Source organism: Solanum stenotomum, chromosome 3 (assembly GCF_019186545.1).
Source record: "Solanum stenotomum isolate F172 chromosome 3, ASM1918654v1, whole genome shotgun sequence".
NCBI classification, from domain to species: Eukaryota; Viridiplantae; Streptophyta; class Magnoliopsida; order Solanales; family Solanaceae; genus Solanum; species Solanum stenotomum.
Window position 1 is genome coordinate 12,525,746 of NC_064284.1, and position 25,935 is coordinate 12,551,680.

Consider the following 25,935-nt stretch of genomic DNA (forward strand, 5'->3'; position numbering starts at 1 on the left):
AGTAGAAAACTTAGATATTCCCAATGCTCTTTGTAGCCATTGAATTATCAATAACTTTTTTTTTGCGTTAACTAGAGATAATAATTAATTGATAGCTTAATAAAAATAATAATTAATCTGTTAGAATAGATTAATACGAATTATACTAAAATCTTTATGTTATTCATCTGTATAGCTCCAATCCAATAATCAAGGAAAATGGCAGATATGATTACCGATGGATTTGTAAGGCTACATAGGCAGGTAATTTCGTGGATGGTTAATCAATTATTTTTTTTAAAAATATTATTGCAATAAACATTTCTAAGGCTACATAGGCAGGTAATTTCGTGGATGGTTAATCAATAAATTTTTTTAAATATTATTGCAATAAATTTCTGAATGAAAAAAATAGGATACATGTGATAAAATATTAAATAATGGATCTGAATCTAACCTAACTTAACCTGGGATTCAATATTCTTTCACACATTTTGGACTAGACACTTGAAACACGAACAATATAAGACAGGGATTAATACCGTATAAATAATAAATTAAAATAAATTTGACTTTTATACTATGTTAAAGGAGTAGCATAATATATATATCACCATTCATGCTTTTATTTCATACATTAATAAAGTACAACACATATATCAATTATCATTGAATAGAAATAACCAACTTCCTTATGCTGTACTGGCTTGAGGCTCCCCAGTACAAAGTAAAGATCCATCATGTTCATAGAGTTTGCAATCCTCTCCTGCGGTACAACAATTAACACAAACTTCATTAAGTTTGGCCAATCCAGAAGATGGGCAAGTCATATAAGCAACTCTAGGGTCACATTCTTGAGTACAACCCTTGGGTTCAATACTCTCTCCTTCACACACAAACTCCCCCTCTTGACCAAAATAGTAGCAACCCTTGTATCCCGTGCAACACGTGGTACATCCCGTGGGATAAATTATCGTCTTTCCTTCTGAACGGGGACATTTTGAATAGGCAATTTGTGGATCACAATATAAGGGGCAAGTGTTAGGATTTTTGGGATTAGACATTCCTTCACAAATAAAAGTTCCATTAGCATTATAATAGTTGCAACCCTTATAGCCCGAACAACAATTGGTACAAATTGGATTTTCTGGACTTCCTTCTGAACCTGGGCATATCCCATAGCCAAGATTACCACATTCTTTCGTACAAGCATTAACATGTTCCACCCTGCTTACTAGTATAAATATTCCTACAATTACAAATATAATTAAGTTATGTCGTTAGAACAAGCTCTTTAATTTATAACAATAATCATCTATAATAATATTTCTCCGTAACAATTAATTTTCATGTTATTTTATGTTATATTATTCAAGACAAATGACATCGTTATAAAGAAATTTGATAATACGAAGGAGGAAAAGGACAAGGCAATTAAAGATCTTACCAAGAAAAAGTAGGTGAGCAAGGAAACTAACTTTGTAAAGAGCCATTTTAGATACTTTATCAGTTTATCGTGATTAACTTATTTTTTCTTTGGGTAAAGGTCTGTCCTTCTCCTACCTATTTATAGAACAAAAACAAAAAAGATAGATGTGTTCATTATTGTCTAGTAAAAACATTTTAAAAATGTTACATACTGCCCTCTCAATTGATAAATTTTTTGTATTATATTAATTTTGCTTCTACTTGCTAAGTTGCGTACATATATACACTTGCTTCTTTATTATTTATCGGCGGCTTTTAATTATTCACGTGGTGCTATAGAGCTCGACACGACTCTATTTTTTCTGCCAAATTAAGCTTTTATTAAATGATTTAAGTTCCACGTGGAAATATAATTTACGATTATGGTATTTATATAACAAAATAAAACCGATAACTAATCTGCTATAATAAATAAATAGTACTGATATTGATAGTAAAATTTTTTTTACATTCATATGATGATTCAAGATTGATTTCCTTTAATCGAATTTGTCGCATAGAGTTTATGGTTTGTAAAGAGCCATTATAAAACTTTAGTGGAGGTTGAGGATAATAACACATGTAGAAATTAAGTCAATCTAAGAATCTGCAACTTGTTGAAGGAAAACTTTGAACCTTTCAACCGTTATGGAAAGTTTGTACAACATTATTATTGTAATCAAAGTATCGCACCAAATTTCAATGAACATTATTCAAATATATATATCAACGCCGTACGTACATTACGTGTAATAGATTTATATGTATGTACACTTGTTTGGAAATTAGCTGAAAAAATTATTGAACATACAGATTCATTTAGATAAATTTATTTGAGTAAGAAGCTTTTTCTTGAGTAAGATGGTGTAATATTCATAGGATATTTCTCTTATTGATCATAGTTCATACTTCTTCTATTATACTTAATAATTAATAATGCCGTGGTCCCAATTCTTTTTTTTTTTAAAAGAGAAAACAACTAAATTATGAAAAATTAACAGAATACCTTAATCATAAACTAAACATTGTATTCCGAGTGTGTGAAAATTTATAAATTCATTCACTTTGAAATAACTTGTAACATAATTTGATGTCTGGTAAGAATTTTTATATTAAATCCTAACATTGTTATGTAAGTAAGGAAGATTATGAAAGATTGCAATTTCCAGATTACTCATTTTATTTTAGAGAAGGAAATAGTGTGGCTGGTGCACTAGCCAACACTAGAGTGGTGAAGGTGAAACACGGAGGCTTTTTCGCTTGAAGTCTTTTCTTTATCGAAACAATTGTTAAAGTTAAACTTAAGAATAATATAATCAAGATGTATGTTCTTCCAAATATCAAAATTATAGTTAAAAAAAGGACACTTTAATTTCTAGACATGATTCATAAGAATCTACATGTTATTATATATCCATCAAGCTACTCAAAATGTTTTTACGATTATCTTGTTCTAGATAGGGATATCTTATGTAACCTATGCATTGGACATTTTTTTTATATAAGGATGAGATTTTCATTGTCATTATTCCACATAAAGGAAACGGTCATGTTCCACGTCGTGTAATAATGACCGTTTTCATTGTCAATTTTTTTTTGCTTAAGATATGGACGGGTAAAAATCTACCTGACTCCAAAGGTGGTTTATTTAAAAAGTAAATGAATTAGGCATCTGATTCGTTGAAAAATTATAATTAAAGACACGTGGCAATCATTAAGGATAAAACCAAAGGAGATCACCACTAGAGAGGAGCCAAGTCCTCAATTATGGATGATCTTTTTCTTTTATTCAAATAATAAGTAGTTACACATAACTCAACTTTGATGCCCACATTATAGTGATTAGCATGTCATTGTGTGTGTATGCTTTTATTTCATACATAAATTAAAAACTACAACACATATTATTGATGATGCCTTATATGGTAGATATATTGCCCTGAGCTGGCTCCCCAGTACAAATTAAAGATCCATCATATCCATAGAGTTTGCAACCCTCTCCTGCAGTGCAACAATTAACACAAACTTGATTCAGCTTGGCTAATCCAGAAGATGGACAAGTCATGTATGCAACTCTAGAGTCACATTCCAGGGTACATGCCTTGGGTTCAATACTCTCTCCTTCACAAACAAACTTGCCGTCTTTACCAAAATAGTAGCAACCCTTGTACCCCGTGCAGCATGTGCTACATCCTGTGGGATAAATTAGTGTCTTTCCTCTTGAACGGGGACATTTTGAATAGGCAATATGTGGATCACAATTTCGGGGGCAAGCTTTTGGGTTTTTTGGGTCAGATTGTCCTTCGCAAATGAATGTCCCATTAGCACTATAATAATTGCAACCTTTGTAACCTGCACAACAGTTGGTGCATATGGGATTTTCCGGACTTCCTTCTGAACGTGGGCATATCCCATAGCCAAGATTACCACATTCTAAAGTACAAGCCTTCGCATCAACATGTTCCATCACGCTTACAAGTACCAATAATCCTACAAACAAATATAACAAGGAGAAAGAGAAATGAAAAAAACATATATACTAGTAACACTTATTGTGTATGCCTCAACAAAGAAACTAAAGAGAAGAAAGTGTAAACAATATAATTTTGATATGCTCCCATTGTGCATATAATTTTTCAAACAAAAAGGAGAAAGGCAAATCTTACCAAGAACAAGTAGGTAAGCAAGAGAACTAACTTCTTTGTGAACAGCCATTATGGATTCTTTTTACCTTGTTTAATTTTCTTTTCTTTTGTTTGGGGTGAGGAGTGCCTATCCTCCTTCACCTATTTATAGCAAACGAGTGATCAAATAAAACATAGTTAACCAAATCGTTTTTTTTCTCACATTAAAACGTTTTTTTAACATTATATATATTTAATTTATATATTAATAGCCTCCAATTGCTAAAGAAGAAAAATATGTGCTTGCTGGTGGAAAAAAAATTTAGATTGTCAAATTACTTACACTTGCTTATTCTTCTTTGTTAAAAAGTTTAACTTTTCCTAGTTGCTGTCTTTTTATTAATTCTTGTTTTTGAAACATTTGTCATCTAGAAACAATTTTCTTCTCCACAATTGCATATATCGCTTTAGGGAAAAATAACAATTTTAGTCCCTGTATATATGAATTGAGTACTAAGCATAATTAATGGAATTATTGTATCTAATCGAAGGACAATAATGGATCTATCTGTAAGTACTAATAAAACATGGCAACCATCTAACATGATTAATTGTTACTCCCCCTGTCTAGTTATGTGGCTGAATTTTATTTTTAGTCGTCTATCTAAAATTAAATATTAGTACTCACTTTTATATTTAAATATATCAATTTTTTTGAGTCTTTTTTATAAATTTAAAGAATATTTTTGGGCCTTTTTTCAGAAAGGAAATGGAAATTTAAACCATTTGTAAGTAAGTTTTTGTATGTTTACAAGAAAGAAAATTAACGTACTATCATTTATAGCAATATTTATATTTAATGTTCCATATGTAAGTGAAGTTTTGTCTAAATAAATCGTAGAACAAATTACTAATTACTAACTAGGTTGAAAGAAAATAAAGACATGAGATAATAGTGGGACTTACAAATATAGTGAAAGTTGCACTAGCCATGTTTTTCATCTATTGATATTCAAAGTTAACAATTTTTAAAATCATTGAATTATCAAATTTCTTCGTAGGTATAGTGATAGGAGCAATAATTAAGTAATTAATTATCTCAAATTAACTTTATGTGATCAAAAGAAAGAGTAACCATCTACTTTTTGTTAATTGCTTCACTAATTATTCCTATTTCCTGTCTTTTTCCTATCTTTAATTATGCAAATCATGTTTTGTGACTATTCTCATGCATTAAATGTTTTCTTAATTGATACAGTAAACTTTATTTGTAGCACATATAAATAAATCATGTTATGTGACTATTCTTCTACGTTAAATATTTTATTTGATATGGTAAATATTATTTTTAGCACACATAAATCATGTTCTGTGATTATGTTCCTACGTGGAACGATAAAGCTAATGACATATTAGTGAGTGGGTTACTCCCTCTAATTCAATATAGACGAATTATTGACACTATTTTATATTGATAAATTACTATTTGGTTAATGACTTTAAATATCTTTTTTACCAGTGTCATGCTTCAACAATTCATTTATATTATATTACATGGAGTACTAAGCTACCTTTTGACCATAGATTTAGTTAAAACTAAAAATAATGTATGAGTTTTTGACAATCCTTCGTTTCTAGTATATTTGACTAAAATAATATGAAGTATATTTTCATATATATATTTGCTTTCAATTTTTTTTGACAATTCTTCGTTTCTAGCATATTGTATTTAAAATTGTACTAAATTTGTGTACGGTGTACTTAAGATTAGGGGTGTACATGATCGGGTTGGTTCGGATTTTTCAAATATCAAATCAAACCATTTGTGTAAAAAATTTAAATTTATAAACCAAATCAAACTAATAAAATTCGGATTTTTTTCGGATTTTTCAACCTCAAGTTGGTTCGGGTTTTTCAAATACCAAACCAAACCATTGTGTCGAATTTTTAAATTTATAAATCAAACCAAACTAATAAACCTCGGATTTTTTTTTTCAGATTTTTGGACTTTTTCGGTAAAGTTTGCATACAATCATATAATTAACTTGTGCTCCAAATATTTCTTTAGTCCAACCATAATGTAATTATCTAAGGTGTTTCTTAAAAAAAAACACAAAATATGAGATGAGAACTGATGAAACAAAGATATTCAATAAAAAATAATAATGAAATCATATACAATAAATATTGCAAAGTCATAATGAAAATTATCATAATTTAAAAGTTCTAAATCATGCTAAAATAAGTTTAATAAGTATTAGTTACATTACTAAATATTTAATTAGATTATTTATTTTAATTGTCTAAATCAATGTAAAACTAAAGAACAAATATTCAATATTATTGTCAGTCATAGTGTTGAATTGATTTTCTTTTTGCATTAGTATTAATTTGACTTTGATTTAAGTTTTATCATAATTATCAACATCTATGAACTATAATCTTTATTGGACCATTCCGAATTCTAAGTTTTAAACTTGAAATAATATATTAAAAGATAAAAACTATTAAATAGTATAAGAAATATTTTAAAATTATATCAAAGTAAATATTTTTATGTATAAAATAAAATTTTAAAATTACATATATAATGTCGGGTTGGTTTGGTCTCGGGTTGTTTTTTTTTAGTTTAAACCAAACCAACCCAAATATAGTCGGATTTTTTTTCCAATACCAAACCACTAGTCGGGTTTCTTTTTGGTTTGACTCGGTTTGCGATTTGATTCGGTTTTCGATTCGCTTTTGTACACCCCTACTTATGTAACATCTCTCACCTAGAAACAACTATAAAGAGTTTAAAATATGAAAATATTGATTTTTGGAAAGAATAAGGAAATCTGGAAATTTTGTCTAAGTTAAGAAAATGAGTTTTGGCCATTTTCAAACGGCCATAACTCCTAGATAAGGATGAGTTAGGAACAGATCTTGATATGGTTGGAAAACCCTTGGAGAGATATTTCCAACGTCGCTGAGTTTGCACGATTTCAACATCATATGAGTGAGATATGTCTTTCGGAAGTTGGGCTGTTGGATTGAGGAAAGTTCCAATCCGGATTTAGGGAAGGGTAAAGTAGTCTTTTCTCTAATTAATTTTCTTATTCATTTTTAGGGATTTAATGGGGTAAAAACATGACTTAGTCAATTTGGAGAATTGAGAAATACGCTTAGGGCTTGGAGAAGAGAGCAAAGAAAAAAGAAAGGGACAAAAAGCCAAGATTTCGCCAAGAACGTCAAGCTTTTGGAGTGGAATTAGTCGGGGGCGATCCCTATTAAGGTATATGAGATCTTTTCGTGTTGGGTTAGTTCACCCACACACCAACTTGTTTCAATTCATCGATTTGGAGTTGTTTGAATGTTAAGAAAGAGAAGTTCTTGAAGAACATTGTTGAATTCTTGTTGGTTGAGTTGTTGATGCTTGGGGGTTGAGTTGATTCATGTTCCAGGCTGTTTTTCGAGTTAGATTGGTTGTGTATTTTGATCCTAAGTGTTTGGGGAAAGAACTAGGGAAGATTTGAGGGTTTAGAGATAAAAAATGGAGAAGAAAAATCGAGAAAACCTGGGCAACGGGACTGGGCCGCCGCGCCAGCCAGCGCGCCCCAAAGTAGCCTCTGAAGTTTTGGCCTTGGGGCAATGTGCCAGCCAGCGCGCCCCACAGACTTCTCTGAAGTTTGGGGCTTGGCGCCCCACGCCTCTCAGAGTGCCAAGGACGCCAATTCACCCCATTCTTCCCCCATCTTTTCGTACTAGTTTCTAAGCGATGTACCTACGTTTTCTAGTTGATTCTAACACTCTAAGGTACATCTAAACATCATGAAATCATGAACCTTGAATCCATAATCCAATTCAAGGAAAGTTAAGATCAAAGTCAAAGAAGTTAAGAGTCAAGGCAAGTAGTTAAGAAGCAAGTCAAAGCAAAGTTTCTTAAAGTTTTCAAGAGTCTTTATTAAACGTTTAAACTTCGTTTTAAGGCTCAAGTTTCAAGTAAAGTAAAGAGTAAAAAGTTGAGTTCATTTCTCAAAAGTTATTAGGGAACTAAGTATTCCCAAAGAAGTTTATAAATGTTTTCACATTTGAGCAAGAAAGGAACTATGATTTCCAAAAGAGCCTTTGGGCTAGTTTTCAGTAAAAGGGAACATCGATTCCAAGAGAGCCTGTGGGCTAAACTTTGAGCAATTATCTTAAACTGAAGAAAAAGGTATTTAAAACACATATGAGCTAAAGTATATTTTGGGAGTAGTATTGAGCACCGAATTGGGGACGCGAGTTCATATTAACTTAACTCTCCATAAGAACCATGTAGCCAACATGGGAGCTAACGGGTCATACATTTTAGATGATCACGTAAGTTAAGCTAGTGGATCCACTAAGTTAAGTAAGGTCATATATCACGGCGAGGTATAGGATGGTCCTTGGGCAACGTGAGGTTAAACGTTGTATCATCACTAGGGCTCATAGTGGTGGTTGTCGGTTAAAAAATCTCCCACAAAAGTTATATTACTTTTATATATAAGTAAAGTTGAGTTTGTTATTGCTTTATCTTTAACGAACTAAGTTGTTTACACTATTTTACAAGCTTTATATATATATTGCATGTGTTTTATTGCTTTATATTGAGTTCAATTATTCATAAGTTGTATAGAGCCAAGGTAAGTGTTCCTTCTTACTCCTTTCAAGCTTAAGTTGTTGTTTAGCATTCCAACTCGCATACTCGTACATTCAATGTACTGATGCCAGTTGGCCTGCATCTTATTATGATGCAGACGCAGGTAACTAGGATCAGCATCCAGCGCGCCGTTGATCTAGTCAAGCACTCCAGAGTCTGTGGTGAGCCTCCTTGCATTCCGGAGGACTCTTTTATTCGCTTTTAGTTTTTCATTATTAGGATGTTGTGGGGTCTGTCCCAACATCCATTTCAATATTATAGAGGCTTCATAGACAGTCAGACAGTAGTTATGAGTCTCTCATCTATGTATTTGCAGATACTTTGTTTTGAGACAGAAGTTGCCAAGTTAGCTAAGATGTTATCATTTAAACTATTATACATGAGTTTATTTTGTTGAGTTAAGTCTTCCACTGAGTTATGTAAGCCAGGCCAAGGGTTCGCTTGGGGCCATCAGTGGTCTTCGAGTACCAGTCTCGCCCAGGGTGTAGTCTTGGGGCGTGACAAACTTGGTATCAGAGCAAAGAGTTCAAGAGTCCTAGGGAGTCTATGAAGTCGTGTCTATAGAGTCCTATTTATCGGTGTGAAATGCGCCACATCTATAATTGGGAGGCTACAACATTTAGGAAATTTTTCACCTCCTTCATATCCATTTCGTGCATTAGAGTATATATCTAAAAGTTTCCTTCTAATTTATGCTTGTGCGTGTTTCAGATAACCATGCCTCCATGAAGAGCAGCACGAGGTTGTCCGGCTAGGAGAAATGTTGAACCACAAGAGCAAAAGGTACCTAATGCACCGAACGTGCAGCCACAAGGCGAGGTCACTAATGTCGAATTTCGTGAGGCTATGCGGATGTTGAGCCAAGCTGTGACTAACCAGGTTGGGCAGCCAAGAGGAACAAGGCAAGATGAGGCTGACACTTCGAGGATTCGCGAATTCTTGAGAATGAATCCTCTAAGTTTCACTGGTTCGATCACTACTGAGGACCCATAAAATTTTGTCGAGGAACTGAAGAAGGTTTTTGAGGTGATGCATGTTGCTGACGTTGGAAGGGTTAAACTAGCTGCATATTAACTGAAGGATGTTGCTAGAACATGGTTTGATCAGTGGAAAGGGGTAGACCTGAGAATGCACCACCTGCTAGTTGGGCTTGTTTCGAAGAAGCCTTCTTGGGGCATTTCTTTCCCCGAGAATTGAAGGAGGCTAAGGTACAAGAATTTCTTACACTGAAACAAGATTTCTTAAGTGTGCATGAGTATGGGTTGAAGTTCACCCAGTTGTCCCGCTATGCGCCTGAAATGGTTAAGGACATGAAGAGCAGAATGAGCTTGTTTGTTGCTGGTTTGGGTCGTTTATTGAGCAAAGAGGGTAGGGTTACGATACTGATAGGCGACATGGACATCTCAAGGCTGATGGTTTCTGTGCAGCAAGTTGAAGAGGAGAAGTTGAGGGACAGAGAAGAGAATAGAAGCAAGAAAGCTAAGACTGGGAATGAGTCTAGGCAACAGAAGGGCATTGTGAATCGTTCGTCCTTTCAGAAGCAAAAGGGGCCAGCACCATCATCTGCTAGTACACCTGCACCCAGAAACAGAGGTGACTATAATTGCCAAAATTCGCAGGACTTCAGGGCTAGACCAGCACAGTCCCGAGGTAGTGTGGCACAAGGAGGTAGTTCGACTCCTGCATGTGCTAGGTGTGGTAGAACCCACCCAGGTAAATGTCGTGATGGCCAGACATGTTGTTTCAAGTGTGGATAAGAGGCTCACTTCTTGAATGAGTGCCCTAAGAATAGGCAAAGGAGTGGAAATTCGGGCAATAGAGCCCAATCTTCATCAGTTGCACCACCAGACAGGACGACACCTAGAGGAGCTACTTCTGGTACTGGCGGAGGAGCAAACCGCCTCTATGCAATCACCAGTCGCCATGAGCAAGAGAACTCTCCAGATGTTGTCACTGGTATGATCAAAGTCTTTACTTTTGCTGTTTATGCTTTGTTAGACCTAGGAGCAAGTTTGTCTTTTGTAACTCTTTATGTTGCAAATAAGTTTGAGATTCTTCCTGAGAAACTGTGTGAACCCTTCTGTATTTCTACACCTGTTGGGGAGTCTTTCTAGCTGAGCGAGTCTATCGTGATTGTGGTCATTTACATCAATCACAAAGACACCATGGCTGATCTAGTTGAGCTAGACATGGTAGACTTAGATGTCATTCTAGGTATGGACTGGCTTCATTCATGTTATGCCTCCATAGATTGCACAACTCGAGTTGTCAAGTTTTAGATTCCTAATGAGCCAGTCATAGAGTAGAGTAGTAGTTCATCAGTGCCTAAGGGTCGTTTCATTTCGTACCTTAAGGCGAAAAAGTTAGTTTCAAAGGGTTGTATCTATCAATTAGTCCGAGTTAATGACTCTAGTGTTGAGATACCTCTCATTCAGTCAGTCCCTATAGTAAAAGAGTTTCCAGAAGTCTTCCTTGATAATATACCTGGAGTCCCTCCTGAGAGAGAAATAGAATTCAGTATAAACATCATTCTAGATACTCGTTCTATCTATATTCCGCCATACAGAATGGCACCAGCAGAGTTGAAAGAGCAGTTGAAAGATTTGTTAGACAAGGGCTTCATTCGACCAAGTGTCTCACCTTGGGTCACTCCGGTCTTGTTTGTGAGAAAGAAAGATGGTTCCCTTAGGATGTGTATAGATTACCGTCAATTAAATAAGATTACCATCAAGAATAAGTATCCTCTTCCAAGGATAAATGATTTATTTGATCAACTCCAGGGTGCCACCTGTTTTTCAAAAAATGATCTAAGATCAGGCTACCATCAGTTGAAAGTTAGGGAATGTGACATTCCAAAGACATCATTCAGGACTAGATATGGTCATTATGAATTTTTGGTCATGTCCTTTGGTTTGACCAACGCACCAGCAGCGTTCATAGATTTTATGAACAGAGTCTTCAAACCTTATTTAGATATGTTTGTCATTGTCTTCATTGATGACATACTAATCTATTCAAGGAATGAAAAAGATCATGCTAGTCATCTCAGAATAGTTCTTCAGACCTTGAAAGATAAGGAATTGTATGTCAAGTTCTCTAAGTGTGAGTTTTGGCTTGACTCTATGGCATTCTTGGGCCATATTATTTCCGGTGATGGTATTAGAGCTGATACTCAAAAAATTAAGGCAGTGCAGAATTGGCCTAGACCCACATCTCCAACTGATATTAGGAGTTTCTTAGGCTTGGCTGGCTATTATAGGAGATTTTTTGAGGATTTCTCATCCATTTCGTCTCCTTTGACGAAGTTGACTCAGAAAATAGCAAAGTTTCAATGGTCTGAAGCTTGTGAGAAAAGCTTTCTGGAATTGAAGAAGAGGTTGACTAGTGCGCCAGTTTTGACCTTACCAGAGGGTACTCAAGGTTTTGGGTGTATTGTGATGCATCCAGAGTTGGTTTGGGTTGTGTGTTAATGTAGAATGGCAAGGTGATAGCTTATGCCTCCAGATAGTTGAAGGTTCATGAGAAGAATTATCCAACCCATGACTTAGAGTTGGCTGTTGTAGTTTTCGCCTTGAAGATTTGGCGACACTACTTGTATGGTGTTCATGTTGATATATTCACTAATCACAAGAGCTTGCAATATGTATTCACTAAGAAAGAGCTCAATCTCAGACAGATGAGGTGGTTGGAATTACTCAAGGATTATGACACGAGTATTTTTTACCACGCAGGTAAGGCTAATGTGGTTGCTGATGCTTTAAGCAGGTTATCCATGGGTAGTACCACCCATGTTAAGGAAGAAAAAAGGGAGTTAGCCAAAGATGTGAACAGACTTGCACGCTTGGGAATTAGACTTATGGATTCCACACAAGGAGGAATAGTGGTGACAAACGGGGCTGAATCATCACTAGTGTCAGAAGTGAAAGAAAAGCAAGACCAAGATCCCATTTTGCTAGACTTAAAGGCAAATGTTCATAAGCAAAGAGTATTAGCTTTTGAACAAGGGGGAGATGGTGTATTGAGATATCAAGGTAGATTGTGTGTACCAATGGTGGATTAACTCCAAGAAAGGATCGTGGAGAAAGCTCATAGCTCCAGATATTCCATTCATCTAGGTTCCACAAAGATGTATCGCGATTTGAGAGAAGTGTATTGGTGGAATGGCATGAAGAATGGCATTGCAGAGTTTGTTGCTAAGTGTCCAAATTGCCAGCAAGTAAAAGTCGAGCACCAAAGGCCTGGTGGTTTGGCGCAGAATATAGAACTTCCAGAATAGAAGTGAGAGATGATTAGTATGGATTTCATCACAGGTTTGACAAGGTCTCGCAGACAACATGATTCTATTTGGGTGATTATCGACAGAATGACAAAATCAGCCCACTTTTTGCCGATAAAGACCACCCATTCGGCAGAAGATTATGCTAAGCTATATATTCAAGAAGTGGTAAGACTCCATGGAGTTTTGGTCTCCATTATTTCAGATAGAGGTGCATAATTTACTGCACAGTTCTGGAAATCTTTCCAAAAAGGTTTGGGTTCGAAGGTGAATTTAAGTACTGTCTTTCATCCTCAGACAGATGGGCAAGCAGAGCGCACTATTCAGACCTTAGAGGATATGTTGAGGGCTTGTGTGATGGATTTCAAAGGAAATTGGAATGATCACCTATCTCTCATTGAGTTTGCTTACAACAACAGTTACCACTCCAACATCCAAATGGCTTCATATTAAGCTCTTTATGGGAGAAGATGTAGATCTCCTATTGGATGGTTTGAAGTTGGTGATACAGGGTTAATAGGATCAGATTTAGTTCATCAAGCTATGGAGAAAGTGATAGTAATTCAAGAGAGATTGAAAACAGCACAGAGTCGTCAGAAATCCTACACTGATGTTAAGAGAAGGGCATTAGAGTTCGAAGTAGATGATTGGGTATATTTGAAAGTTCCACCCATGAAGGGTGTTATAAGGTTTTGTAAGAAGGGAAAGCTTAGTCACCGGTATATTAGACCTTATCGCATAGCCAAGAGGATTGGCAGCGTAGCTTACGAGTTGGAGCTACCACATGAATTAGTGGCGGTTCATTCGGTATTTCGCATCTCTATGTTGAATAAGTGCATGAGAGATCATTCATTGATAGTGCAAACTGAAAATGTTGCGATTAAGGATAATTTATCTTATTAAGGAGATTTCGGTCCAGATTTTAGATCGCCAAGTTCGCAAGTTGAGAACAAAGGAGGTCAAAGTCATTTGGAGGAACGAATTTGTTGAAGAAGCTACTTGGGAAGCTGAAGAGGATATGAAGAAGAGATATCCACATCTCTTTGAATCTGGAGAAAATTTAGATCAACGTACTAATCCTCTTCTTAGTACTAGCTAAATTATGAGTATGCATGTTGTTAATTGCTTTTGTTTGTTGAGTGTTGAACTTGATGTTGCTACCCTTAGCTTAGTGAAATAAAGCTCATTCGAGGATGACTATTTCCAAGGGGGAGATATTGTAACATCTCGCACCTAGAAACAAGTATAAAGAGTTTAAAATATGAAAATATTGATTTTTTGGAAAGAATAAGGAAATCTGGAAATTGTCTAAGTTAAGAAAGTGAGGTTTGGCCAAACAGCCATAACTCCTAGATCAAGATGAGTTAGGAACAGGTCTTGATATGGTTGGAAAGCCCTTGGAGATATATTTCCAACGCCGCTGAGTTTACACGATTTTGACATCGTATGAGTGTGATATGTCTTTCGGAAATTGGGTTGTTGGATTGAAGAAAGTCCCAATTCAAATTTAGGAAAGGGTAAAGTAGCCTTTTCTCTAATTAATTTCCTAATTTGTTTTTAAGGATTTAATGGGTAAAAACATGACTTAGTCAATTTGGAGAATTGAGAAATACGCTTAGGGCTTGGAGAAGAGAGCAAAGAAAAAAGAAAGGGAGAAAAGCCAAGATTTCGCCAAGAACGTCAAGCTTTTGGAGTGGAATTCATCGAGGGCGATCCCTATTAAGGTATGTGAGATCTTTTCGTGTTGGGTTAGTTCACCCACACACCAACTTGTTTCAATTCATCGATTTAGAGTTGTTTGAATGTTAAGAAAGAGAAGTTCCTGAAGAACATTGTTGAATTCTTGTTGGTTGAGTTGTTGATGCTTGCGTATTGAGTTGATTCATGTTTCGGGCTGATTTTTGAGTTAGATTGGTTGTGTATTAAGGGTACAATTGATCCTAAGTGTTTAGGGAAAGAACTAGGGAAGATTTGAGGGTTTAGAGATCAAAAATGGAAAAGAAAAATTGAGAAAACTTGGGAAACGGGGTTGGGGAGTTGCGCCAGCCAGTACGCCCCACAAACTTCTCTGAAGTTTTGGGCCTGGCGCCCCACGCCTCTCAGAGCACTAAGGACGTTAGTTCACCCCATTCTTCCCCTATCTTTTCGTACTAGTTTCTAAGCGATGAACCTACGTTTTCTAGTTGATTCTAACTGTCACGCCCCGAGCTACCCCCGAGACGCGGACACGGGACCTAGGACCACAAGTGATCCCAAGCTAACCCTGCTGGCATGATCATGAGCATACTAAAGATAATAAACTGATGCGGAAGCTAATTCATAAATAAATCTGAAAAGATGGGGAATACCCATATACTATAACTGAATATATCAAATCTGAGAGTTTAATACAAAAGAAATATCAAACTCAAAATACTAAGCTGAATCTAACTATGTCTGAAATAAGCCTCTAAACTGACTAGAAATGTTGGGACATGCCCCAACTAGATCTAGCAAAACTGAAACTAAAGACTAAAAGCGATAAAGATAAACATGTCACTAGTCCTCGAAGAATGAGGACTCACCACTGATGCTGCTGAACTGAAGATCGGGAACCGATCTAAGCGTGATCTGGATACTGAGAACCTGAACCTACATCACGAGAAGATGTAGCGCACGTATGCGTCAGTACTTGAAAGGTACTGAGCATGCAGGATAGAGTAAAGCTGAAATAACATATAACTGAACAAAGCAATAAAGCAATGAAATAATCTGAACATGATATAGATACTGAAAATACTGAATACTGAGCTAACTGATGCAATGACCAAATTTATAACATGCTGAGACTGAATACTGACTGTACTGAAATATGGTCAATGCAATAGAGTCTGACTGAACTGTGGGAGCTACTAATAACCGACATAAAACCACATGAGCTAAATGTGGAGTCCGATGTATACGCCCCATCGAGAGGACCCAATATACCCTGCCAGAGGTATAGAGGCATGCTGGCGTGATCACTAAACTGATGTTGCCCACAGAGGGGACTTACACCTACGTGGCTCGTAGTTCTAGGACTATATGGGTACGCTGAAACCCTAGTCCAACTCGGTATTATGCTACTCCCAATGAATTAAGTGGTTAACTAGTTATGACTGAATTTCTGTAAATACTGGATAGCTCGAAACTGAACATGCAAACTGAGAATGCAACAATTAATCTAATAATGATGCATTTATAAACTGAGGCATGTAAAACTGAATACTGAAATATCTGACCTAGCATGTGTAATTCAAGAACTAAAGAAATACATAGCTAGGGTTCTGAAATTCATGCGATAAACTAAGCGATAACATGATAATCTGATTTGGAATATTAAATAACTAATTCATGATGATCTGTTGAAATTCTAGAAACCCTAGGTCTATTCATAATAAGGGAATCAAGAATCTGACTGAATTCTAGGGACCTAATGGGCGAAAGGAACCCACTAGTGAAATCCCACATACCTGGTGACGAATTCCACGGAGAAATCTTTCGATTTCGGGGCTGGAACTGATGGAACCTTGCTGCGTTCTTGAACTAGGGTTCTTGACCTTTTTCTTCTTTCTTGCTTCTAATTTTCTAAGTTTTGATTAATAAATTTGACTTAGGTAAGTTCTAGTTATGTTTCTAGGCTTAAACTAATTAAAACCGCATGATTTAGGGTCTAAACGACGTATCTTAGGGGTTAAACGAAATAGGAAAAGAGCAAAGGACCCCTGAATTAACTGCTGTCGGAGTGACCTACGGATTGGACCTACGGGTCGTAGGTCAATCTACGGTCCGTAGATTGCGTCCGTAAGTCAAGCCTGCTCGACAGGCCTTCACTAAAACGAGCATAACATTTTACTCGGAAGTCAGAATTTAGCAAACTCGGTGGCGTTGGAAAGATAATTAAATTATCTATCTAACCATAGGTCATGGGACACATAATTCATTTTGTGCTAAAAGTTATAACCATCTGAAGTTGACCCATTAGAATTTTCAGCTAACTGGCTGCTAACCTTCGATATATGGTCAGACCTACGGACCGTGGATCGAACGACGGTCCGTGCTGGTCAACCGTAGTTCGTGTCAGAGGCTAGGTAAAGGAGGTCTTGATCCACGGACCGTGGTCTGATCTACAGACCGTGGGTCTGTCCGTGGGTCGAGACTTAGCCAAAAAAAATTTCTGAGCTGGCTGGGAAGTGGTTGCAGTGGCGAACCACGGACCACCAAGACGGGCCGTGGTCTGACCTACGGTCCGTGGATGGTGACCGTAAGTTGCACCTGCAACTTCTCAAAATCTGCATTTTTGTCTATTTTGAATGCGGGGTGTTACACTAAAACTCTAAGGTACAACTAAACATCATGAAATCATCCATAAACATGAGATCATGAACCTTGAATCCAAAATCCAATTCAAGGAAAGTTAAGATCAAAGTCAAAGAAGTTAAGAGTCAAATCTAGGAGTTAAGAAGCAAGTCAAAGCAAAGTTTCTTAAAGTTTTCAAGAGTCTTTATTAAACGTTTAAACTTCATTTTAAGGCTCAAGTTTCAAGTAAAGTAAATAGTAAAGAGTTGAGTTCATTTCTCAAAACTTATTAGGGAACTAAGTATTCCCAAAGAAGTTTATAAATGTTTTCACATTTGAGCAAGAAAGGAACTATGATTTCCAAAAAAGCCTTTGGGCTAGTTTTCAGTAAAAGGGAACATCAATTCCAAGAGAGCCTTTGGGCTAAACTTTGAGAAATTATCTCATACTAAAGAAAGAGGTGCTTAAAACACATATGAGCTAAAGTATATTTTGGGAGTAGTATTGAGCACCGAATAGGGGACGCGAGTTCATATTAACTCAACTCCCCATAAGAACTATGTAGCCAACATGGGAGTTAACGGGTCATACTTTTTAGATGATCACGTAGGTTAAGCTAGTGGATCCACTAAGTTAAGTAAGGTCTTATATCACGGTGGGGTATAAGATGGTCCTTGGGCAACGTTAGGTAAACCGTTGTATCATCACTAGGGCTCATAGTGGTGGTTGTCGGTTAAAGTATCTCCCACAAAAGTTATATTACTTTTATATATAAGTAAAGTTGAGTTTGTTATTGCTTTATCTTTAACGAACTAAGTTGTTTACACTATTTTACAAGCTTTATATATATATTGCATGTGTTTTATTGCTTTATATTGAGTTCAATTATTCATAAGTTGTATAGAGCCAAGGTAAGTGTTCCTTCTTACTCCTTTCAAGCTTAAGTTGTTGTTTAGCATTCCAACTCGCATACTCGTACATTCAATGTACTGATGCCAGTTGGCCTGCATCTTATTATGATGCAGACGCAGGTAACTAGGATCAGCATCCAGCGCGCCGTTGATCTAGTCAAGCACTCCAGAGTCTGTGGTGAGCCTCCTTGCATTCCGGAGGACTCTTTTATTCGCTTTTAGTTTTTCATTATTAGGATGTTGTGGGGTCTGTACCAACATCCATCTCAGTATTATAGAGGCTTCATAGACAATTAGACAATAATTATGAGTCTCTCATATATGTATTAGCAGATACTTTGTTTTGAGACAGAAGTTTCCAAGTTGGCTAAGATGTTATCACTTAAACTATTACATGAGTTTATTTTGTTGAGTTAAGTCTTCCGCTGAGTTAAGTAAGCCATGCCAAGGGTTCGCTTGGGGCCAGCAATGGTCTTCGAGTGTCAGTCTCGCCCAGGGTGTAGGCTCAGGACGTGACAACTTAAGAGTATGGATGCTCTTTTTCTCTTATTCGAATAATAAGTAGTTAAACATAACACACTACTTTGATGACCAGATTATAGTGATTAGTACGTCGTTGTGTGCATGTTTTTATTTCATACATTAATTAAAAACTACAACGTAACACATATTATTGATGATGCCTTATGTTGTAGATATATAGCTCTGACTTCTGAGGCTCGTCGGTACAAATTAAAGATTCATCATGTCCATAGAGTTTGGAACCCTTTCTTGCAGTGCAACAATTAACACAAACTTGATAAAGTTTGGCTAATCCAAAAAATGGACAAGTCATGTATGCAACTCTAAAGTCACATTCCAGGGTACATGTCTTGGATTTAATGTATACTCTCTCCTTCAGAAACAAACTTGACGTCTTTACCAAAATAGTAGCAACCCGTGTACCCCGTGCAATATGTGGTGCATCTCGTGGGTTTAATTATAGTCGGTCCTTCTGAACTGAGACGTTTTGAATAATCCATTTACGGATCACAATTTCGGGGGCAAGCTTTTGGGTTTTTTGGGTCATTTGTCCTTTGCAAATGAAAGTCTCAATAGCGCTATAATAATTGCAACCTTTATAACCTGCACAACAATTGAGGCACATGTGATTTTTCGAACTTCCTTCTGAACGTGGGCATATCCCATAGCCAAGATTACCATATTCTTTAGTACAAACCCTGGCATCAACATGTTCCACCGTGCTTACAAGTAACAAAAATCCTACAACAAATATAATAAGGAGAAAGGGAAATGAAAAAACATACCAACACTTATATTGTTTATGCCTCAACAAAGAAACTAAAGAGAAGAAAAGAGGAAGGGAAATCTTACCAAGGAAACTAACTTGTTTGTGAACAACCATATTATGGATTCTTTTTACCTTGTTTAATTTTCTTTTCTTTTGTTTGGGTTGAGGAGTGTCTATCTTCCTTCACCTATTTATACCAAACGAGTGATAAAAAACATAGCTACTAAAACGCTTATATATATATATTATAAAGAAGAAAAAGATGTGCTTGCTAGTGTAATTAGTTTGGCTAGTGCCATATTATTCTTTTTCTTCTTTATTAGAAAGCTTAACTTTTCCTAAGTTGCTATCTTTAATTTTTTGTTTTTGAAATATTTGTCATCTAGCAACAATTTTCTTCTCCACAATTGCATATATCGCTTTAGTGGAAAATAAGAATTTTAGTCCATGTATTATAGGTTTATTTTCATTTTGATCCCTGTATATATGAATCGAGTACTAAACATCATTACTGGAATTATTATATCTAATTAAAGGACAATAATGGATCTATTTGTAAGTACTAATAAAACTGTCATGACCCAGACCGTCGTGATTGACACCCACACTAAACCTCTGGTGGGAGAACCATTACTATAACCCAAACTAACAAATTTTATAAAAACTAAGGCATTTTAAGATACAGAAGCAGGTTTAAATGACCAAAAGAAATACAGAGTTCCCATAAACTCCAAAGATTTAAACAAACTCGCCAAACTAATGCGGAAATTCAACCTCTAAAACTTGAAAGTCATTGTACCAAAACTCTACGAACAACAAGTCTAAGAACAAAGGGTACAACCCTGAAACTAAACAAACACCTTTAACAAATAATCTAAGTCCGAAAAGGGTGGAGTTAAACAAGAAAGATCCATGGCAGCCTAAAAGAACTGGTTCACCCTTGAATTCGGTCACGCTCAATAGTCACCTAGCCAAGGTCTATCAATAGCCGCCTGAAGATGTCATGTACTCAACAAAGAACAAGCAAGTGCAATATCAGTATACAATCACAATGTACTACTGGTAGGATCACATGACTATCCCAATAAGTGAAACACATGCAAGTAACCATAACAATATAAAACAGACATATACCAAACATATACAGTCATCTTTTCAAAATCAATATAGCATCACACATTCTCAATAATACACATTAGTTATCAATTTAGAGCAACATGCAATCTTATAATATAAATCATCATTAGATATGAATGTAATCATCACAAATAGATACACAACACAATTCAATGGTCCTCTAACGGAACTCAATTCAATGGTCCTCTCATGGAACCTACACCCAAACTGTTAGCGTACCAAAATGTGATACCCGATCCAATGTTTATGCCGAAACGTGGTAACCGATCCCATATTTATGTTGGAACGTGGCAACCGATCCCATGTTCATGATGGAACGTGGCAATCGATCCCATGTTTATGCCGGAACATGGCAACCGATCCCATGTTTATGCTGGAACGTGGCAACCGATCCATTCAACAAACCACAATCACAATCACAATGTATATTCTCACAATCATACAATAAGAGGTAATACATGACATACAATTATTCAATTATCTTTATTTACGATTAGGGTGATCAATAATGCAACATTCACATATATGCATTATAATGAGCAATTACAAACATATATCACACCAACATGAAATCACAACTATCACCTACCTCGAATCCAAGCTTGAATCCTCTAAGGCACTTGAATCTTTCTTTCCGAATTCTTCTCGCTTATTCGTGGTCTAAAAATATACAATTAACGCAAGGATCAACAATCAAATGTCTAATTATCCGGATTATAACAAACTCAATAACCCTAGACCAAACCCAAGATCCTAATACCCAATTTAGGGCTTTTTCCACCATTATTTTCATATCAAAACCCTTCCCCCACAATAATCACCCACAAATTTACATTCTACAGATCGAAAGACGGATTTGGAGAGTTAAAACCTTTTCTTTAGCCTCAAGAATGGTGGAAAACTATCAAGAAAGCACATGGGGTCGTTCCTTAGCTCTCAAAGTCGAAAAGTGTAGAATAAAATGATTTTGGGGTTTATTTACGACCTTAAGTCGCGTCGGACCCGCCACAACGGTCCTCACCCCGCTACAGCGTCCCCGCCCTGGCGGCAAAAATCCCATCCAGCGGCTTGCACGAAACAAGTGAGCTATTTTAATAATTCCAAGACCCCATTTCACAACACACATTCGACCAACGACACTCAGAAACTACCCGTTCACGCTAAGATCATTTTTGGAGTTCTACTCGCCTGAATTCATTTTCGTAAAGTCATACGAATTCCTTAACGTCTTAGCTATCTATTCATGTAATCAAAATCATAATTAAAACACCCAATTGTTACCAGATTTTCCTACACTCACATGACTCCGATTTCGTCCAAATCTGGACTAGGCTAGGAAATCCCAAGTTACTACCAAAAAGTTTTCTGACTCCAATTCTTTCCCCATTTGCTTTTTCCTAATGATGGAATCAGGTCATTACATTAGATACCAATTTACCCATCACTTGTCCTCCAGTGATCAATTTGGAAAGACTGACTAAAGTAAGGTAGAGTAGTACCTGAATCGTTGAACACTGGGGATACTTGTCTCGCATGTCCTTAACTTTCGTACATCGCGATCAAGAATTTCAATCGGTTCTTCCTCAAATAGAAGGTTTTGTTTAACAAAACTGATTCTCCCTTTATGATATAATCACCGTCCCCAAATCAACCAATTGAATACCTACACATCCTTCCATACAATGTCTCAACGAAGTCATCACAATACTCAAGTGATAATTATTGTTGTATGTACACTTAACGAACAACAAATCTATTCTCAATAACCACTAAAGTTGATCGTACACATGTCTGCAACATGTTATCAAGGACTTCCACACAAACATCAGGACGAATCCTTTCTCACATAACCATGATAAAATTCTAAATCAATACTTGCTGCAATTAGAGGTGGACCTGTACCAACCAACACACACTCATAATACTCAAAAAATCATAGTTTTTATCTTCATCTCCTTCTCACAACATAAATTTCCATGAGCTTAAATTATAAAAATTTGATCTTTAGACATTAGATACTCATCGAGGGACATGTCCAAGCATACAAACCCTCCAACAACACTATCGAAATGTTAGATTTAGTAATTGTATATTACCTCTTAAGAATAGTAGAATTGGACCCCATGATCCCCATATTCAACCACACATGATCGATATATGACCTCGACGACTAGATGAATATTAAGATTGTCGAACAACCATAAATACGCATGGTAGCATTTCTATACACTCTCATAAGCAAGATGGTACATGTAAAAACCACTGAAATACTTTAACAACTCCAAGACAACACCACATTAAGTAATTTGAAATAACCACATCTTCCCAAATCATCTCGCTCAATCAAGAGAACATCACAGGATCGGTACACCTGATCCACCACTAGAGATCCACCCACAAAATGAAAACACGCGTGAGCATAGCTAGTGCACCACCCTCACAACAATGTACAAAATGAAATAGATGGTCACATAAGAATTTGTCAAATCACACGAAAGGTTTTCCTCTAAAGAGTTTATTCCAGTTATTTCCATTCACTTGACTCCACATACTCTTCACATCTTTCCATTGAACCCACACTCTCAATACTAACAACCATCATAACCATCCGGCCATTTACCTTACTCTAAACTAGCACTTTTTAAATGAAAACCTTTCTTAGGTAATTTCACAATCAACAGTAATCAACTTTACAACTTAACCCATGTGTAAGTCCTTTCAAATGCTCAATACCTGATACAATTGATTATTCCTCACCTTGCAAATTCATACCTTAACAAAATATATCACCACGAATGTAGACTTTCAATGGAAAATCTGAATTGTAAATTCAATTGTATAAGACCATCCCCTTATCTATCAACATAAGCTTATACCTCGAAGATTTTTATGAATTCATGGATCTTCGCAATATCACAATATCTTTTGCTAACAATTCAATCGTACTCATTACTAAACTCAAAACAAAATAAAAGCACTTATCATCACATTCGAGCTAATGTATGTACACTTCTTTCTTAAGTCTTTTTCAATAGTTTATAATAATCTGATGAACTTCTGACACTATTACCATAGCCACAGCCACAACAAAACGAATGAAATCACGCTTCTCTGAACCCAATTATCTACCCCTATGAAGATATCTCTTTAGATTTTGCAATCAATAAAATATTCTTGCTCTCGTCTCTCTCTAAAGGTTGTACTACATCCCACTATTTTTCTTCATTATGATTCTAGCTCTTTTAAATTCTATTAAAGTGGTGTCCCGCTATCTCATAAAACTTTCCATACAACCACGTTGCTCACCAAATATTAGAAAACCACAACCTTAGATACTCGCAAGTCGTAATTATTATACACAGTTCGCTTAACCAACAATCNACATCGCGATCAAGAATTTCAATCGGTTCTTCCTCAAATAGAAGGTTTTGTTTAACAAAACTGATTCTCACTTTATGATATAATCACCGTCCCCAAATCAACCAATTGAATACCTACACATCCTTCCATACAATGTCTCAACGAAGTCATCACAATACTCAAGTGATAATTATTGTTGTATGTACACTTAACGAACAACAAAGCTATTCTCAATAACCACCAAAGTTGATCGTACACATGTCTGCAACATGTTATCAAGGACTTCCACACAAACATCATGACGAATCCTTTCTCACATAACCATGATAAAATTCTAAATCAATACTTGCTACAATTAGAGGTGGACCTAAACCAACCAACACACACTCATAATACTCAAAAAATCATAGTTTTTATCATCATCTCCTTCTCACAACATAAATTTCCATGAGCTTAAATTATAAAAATTTGATCTTTAGACATTAGATACTCATCGATGGACATGTCTAAGCATACAAACCCTCCAACAACACTATCGAAATGTTAGATTTAGTAATTGTATATTACCTCTTAAGAATAGTAGAATTGGACCCCATGATCCCCACATTCAACCACACATGATCGATATATGACCTTGACGACTAGATGAATATTAAAATTGTCGAACAACCATAAATACGCATGGTAGCATTTCTATACACTCTCATAAGCAAGGTGGTACATGTAAAAACCACTGAAATACTTTAACAACTCCAAGACAACACCACATAAGTCATTTGAAATAACCACGTCTTCCCAAATCATCTCACTCAATCAAGAGAACATCGCAGGATCGATACACTTGATCCACCACTAGAGATCCACCCACAAAATGAAAACATGCGTAAGCATAGCTAGTGCACCACCCTCACAACCATGTACAAAATGAAATAGATGGTCACATAAGAATTTATCAAATCACACGAAAGGTTTTCCTTTGAAGAGTCAATTCCAGCTATTTCCATTCACTTGACTCCACATACTCTTCACATCTTTCCATTGAAGCCCACACTCTCAATACTAACAACCATCCGACCATTTACCTTACTCTAAACCAACACTTTTTAAATGAAAACCTTTCTTAGGTACTTTCACAATCAACAGTAATCAACTTTACAACTCAATCCAGGTGTAAGTCCTTTCAAATGCTCAATACATGATACAATTGATTATTCTTCACCTTGCAAATTCATACCTTGACAAAATATATCACCACTAATGTAGACTTTCAATGGAAAATCTGAATTGTAAAGTCAATTGTATAAGACCATCCCCTTATCTATCAACATAAGCTTATACCTCGAAGATTTTTATGAATTCATGGATCTTCGCAATATCATAATATTTTTTGCTAACAATTCAATCGTACTCATTACTAAACTAAAAAAAAAAAAAAATCACTTATCATCACATTCGAGCTAATGTATGTACACTCCTTTCTTAAGTCTTTTTCAATAGTTTATAACAATCTGATGAACTTCTGACACTATTACCATAGCCATAGCCACAACAAAACGAATGAAATCTCGCGTCTCTGAACCCAATTATCTACCCCTCTGAAGATATCTCTTTAGATTTTGCAATCAATAAAATATTCTTGCTCTCGTCTCTCTCTAAAGGTTATACTACATCCCACTATTTTTCTTCATTATGATTCTAGCTCTTTAAAATTCTATTAAAGTGGTGTCCCGCTATCTCTTAAAACTTTACATACAACCACGTTGCTCACCAAATATTAGAAAACCACAACCTTAGATACTCGCAAGTCGTAATTACTATACACAGTTCGCTTAACCAACAATCTTATTATATAGCTGCATTCCACCATAATCTATCATGCACTCTTACTACCATTACGCTCTGTTAGCCTG

General features: G+C 35.9%; 2 protein-coding genes and 1 pseudogene across 2 annotated transcripts; all 3 read right to left on the bottom strand.

The window, feature by feature from the left end:
- Positions 1–544: 544 nt before the first annotated feature.
- LOC125858224 (proteinase inhibitor type-2 CEVI57) lies at positions 545–1,525 on the bottom strand. Its single transcript, XM_049537938.1, has 2 exons — positions 1,427–1,525; positions 545–1,228 (listed from the first exon to the last, which is right to left on the bottom strand). The coding sequence occupies exons 1-2, from the start codon at positions 1,470–1,472 to the stop codon at positions 672–674; spliced, it is 603 nt and encodes a 200-aa protein (XP_049393895.1). The 5' UTR covers positions 1,473–1,525; the 3' UTR covers positions 545–671.
- A 1,636-nt stretch (positions 1,526–3,161) lies between these two features.
- LOC125858222 (proteinase inhibitor type-2) lies at positions 3,162–4,271 on the bottom strand. Its single transcript, XM_049537937.1, has 2 exons — positions 4,113–4,271; positions 3,162–3,936 (listed from the first exon to the last, which is right to left on the bottom strand). The coding sequence occupies exons 1-2, from the start codon at positions 4,159–4,161 to the stop codon at positions 3,365–3,367; spliced, it is 621 nt and encodes a 206-aa protein (XP_049393894.1). The 5' UTR covers positions 4,162–4,271; the 3' UTR covers positions 3,162–3,364.
- Positions 4,272–18,907: 14,636 nt separating this feature from the next.
- On the bottom strand, positions 18,908–19,642 carry LOC125858685 (proteinase inhibitor type-2-like; annotated as a pseudogene).
- Positions 19,643–25,935: the final 6,293 nt, after the last annotated feature.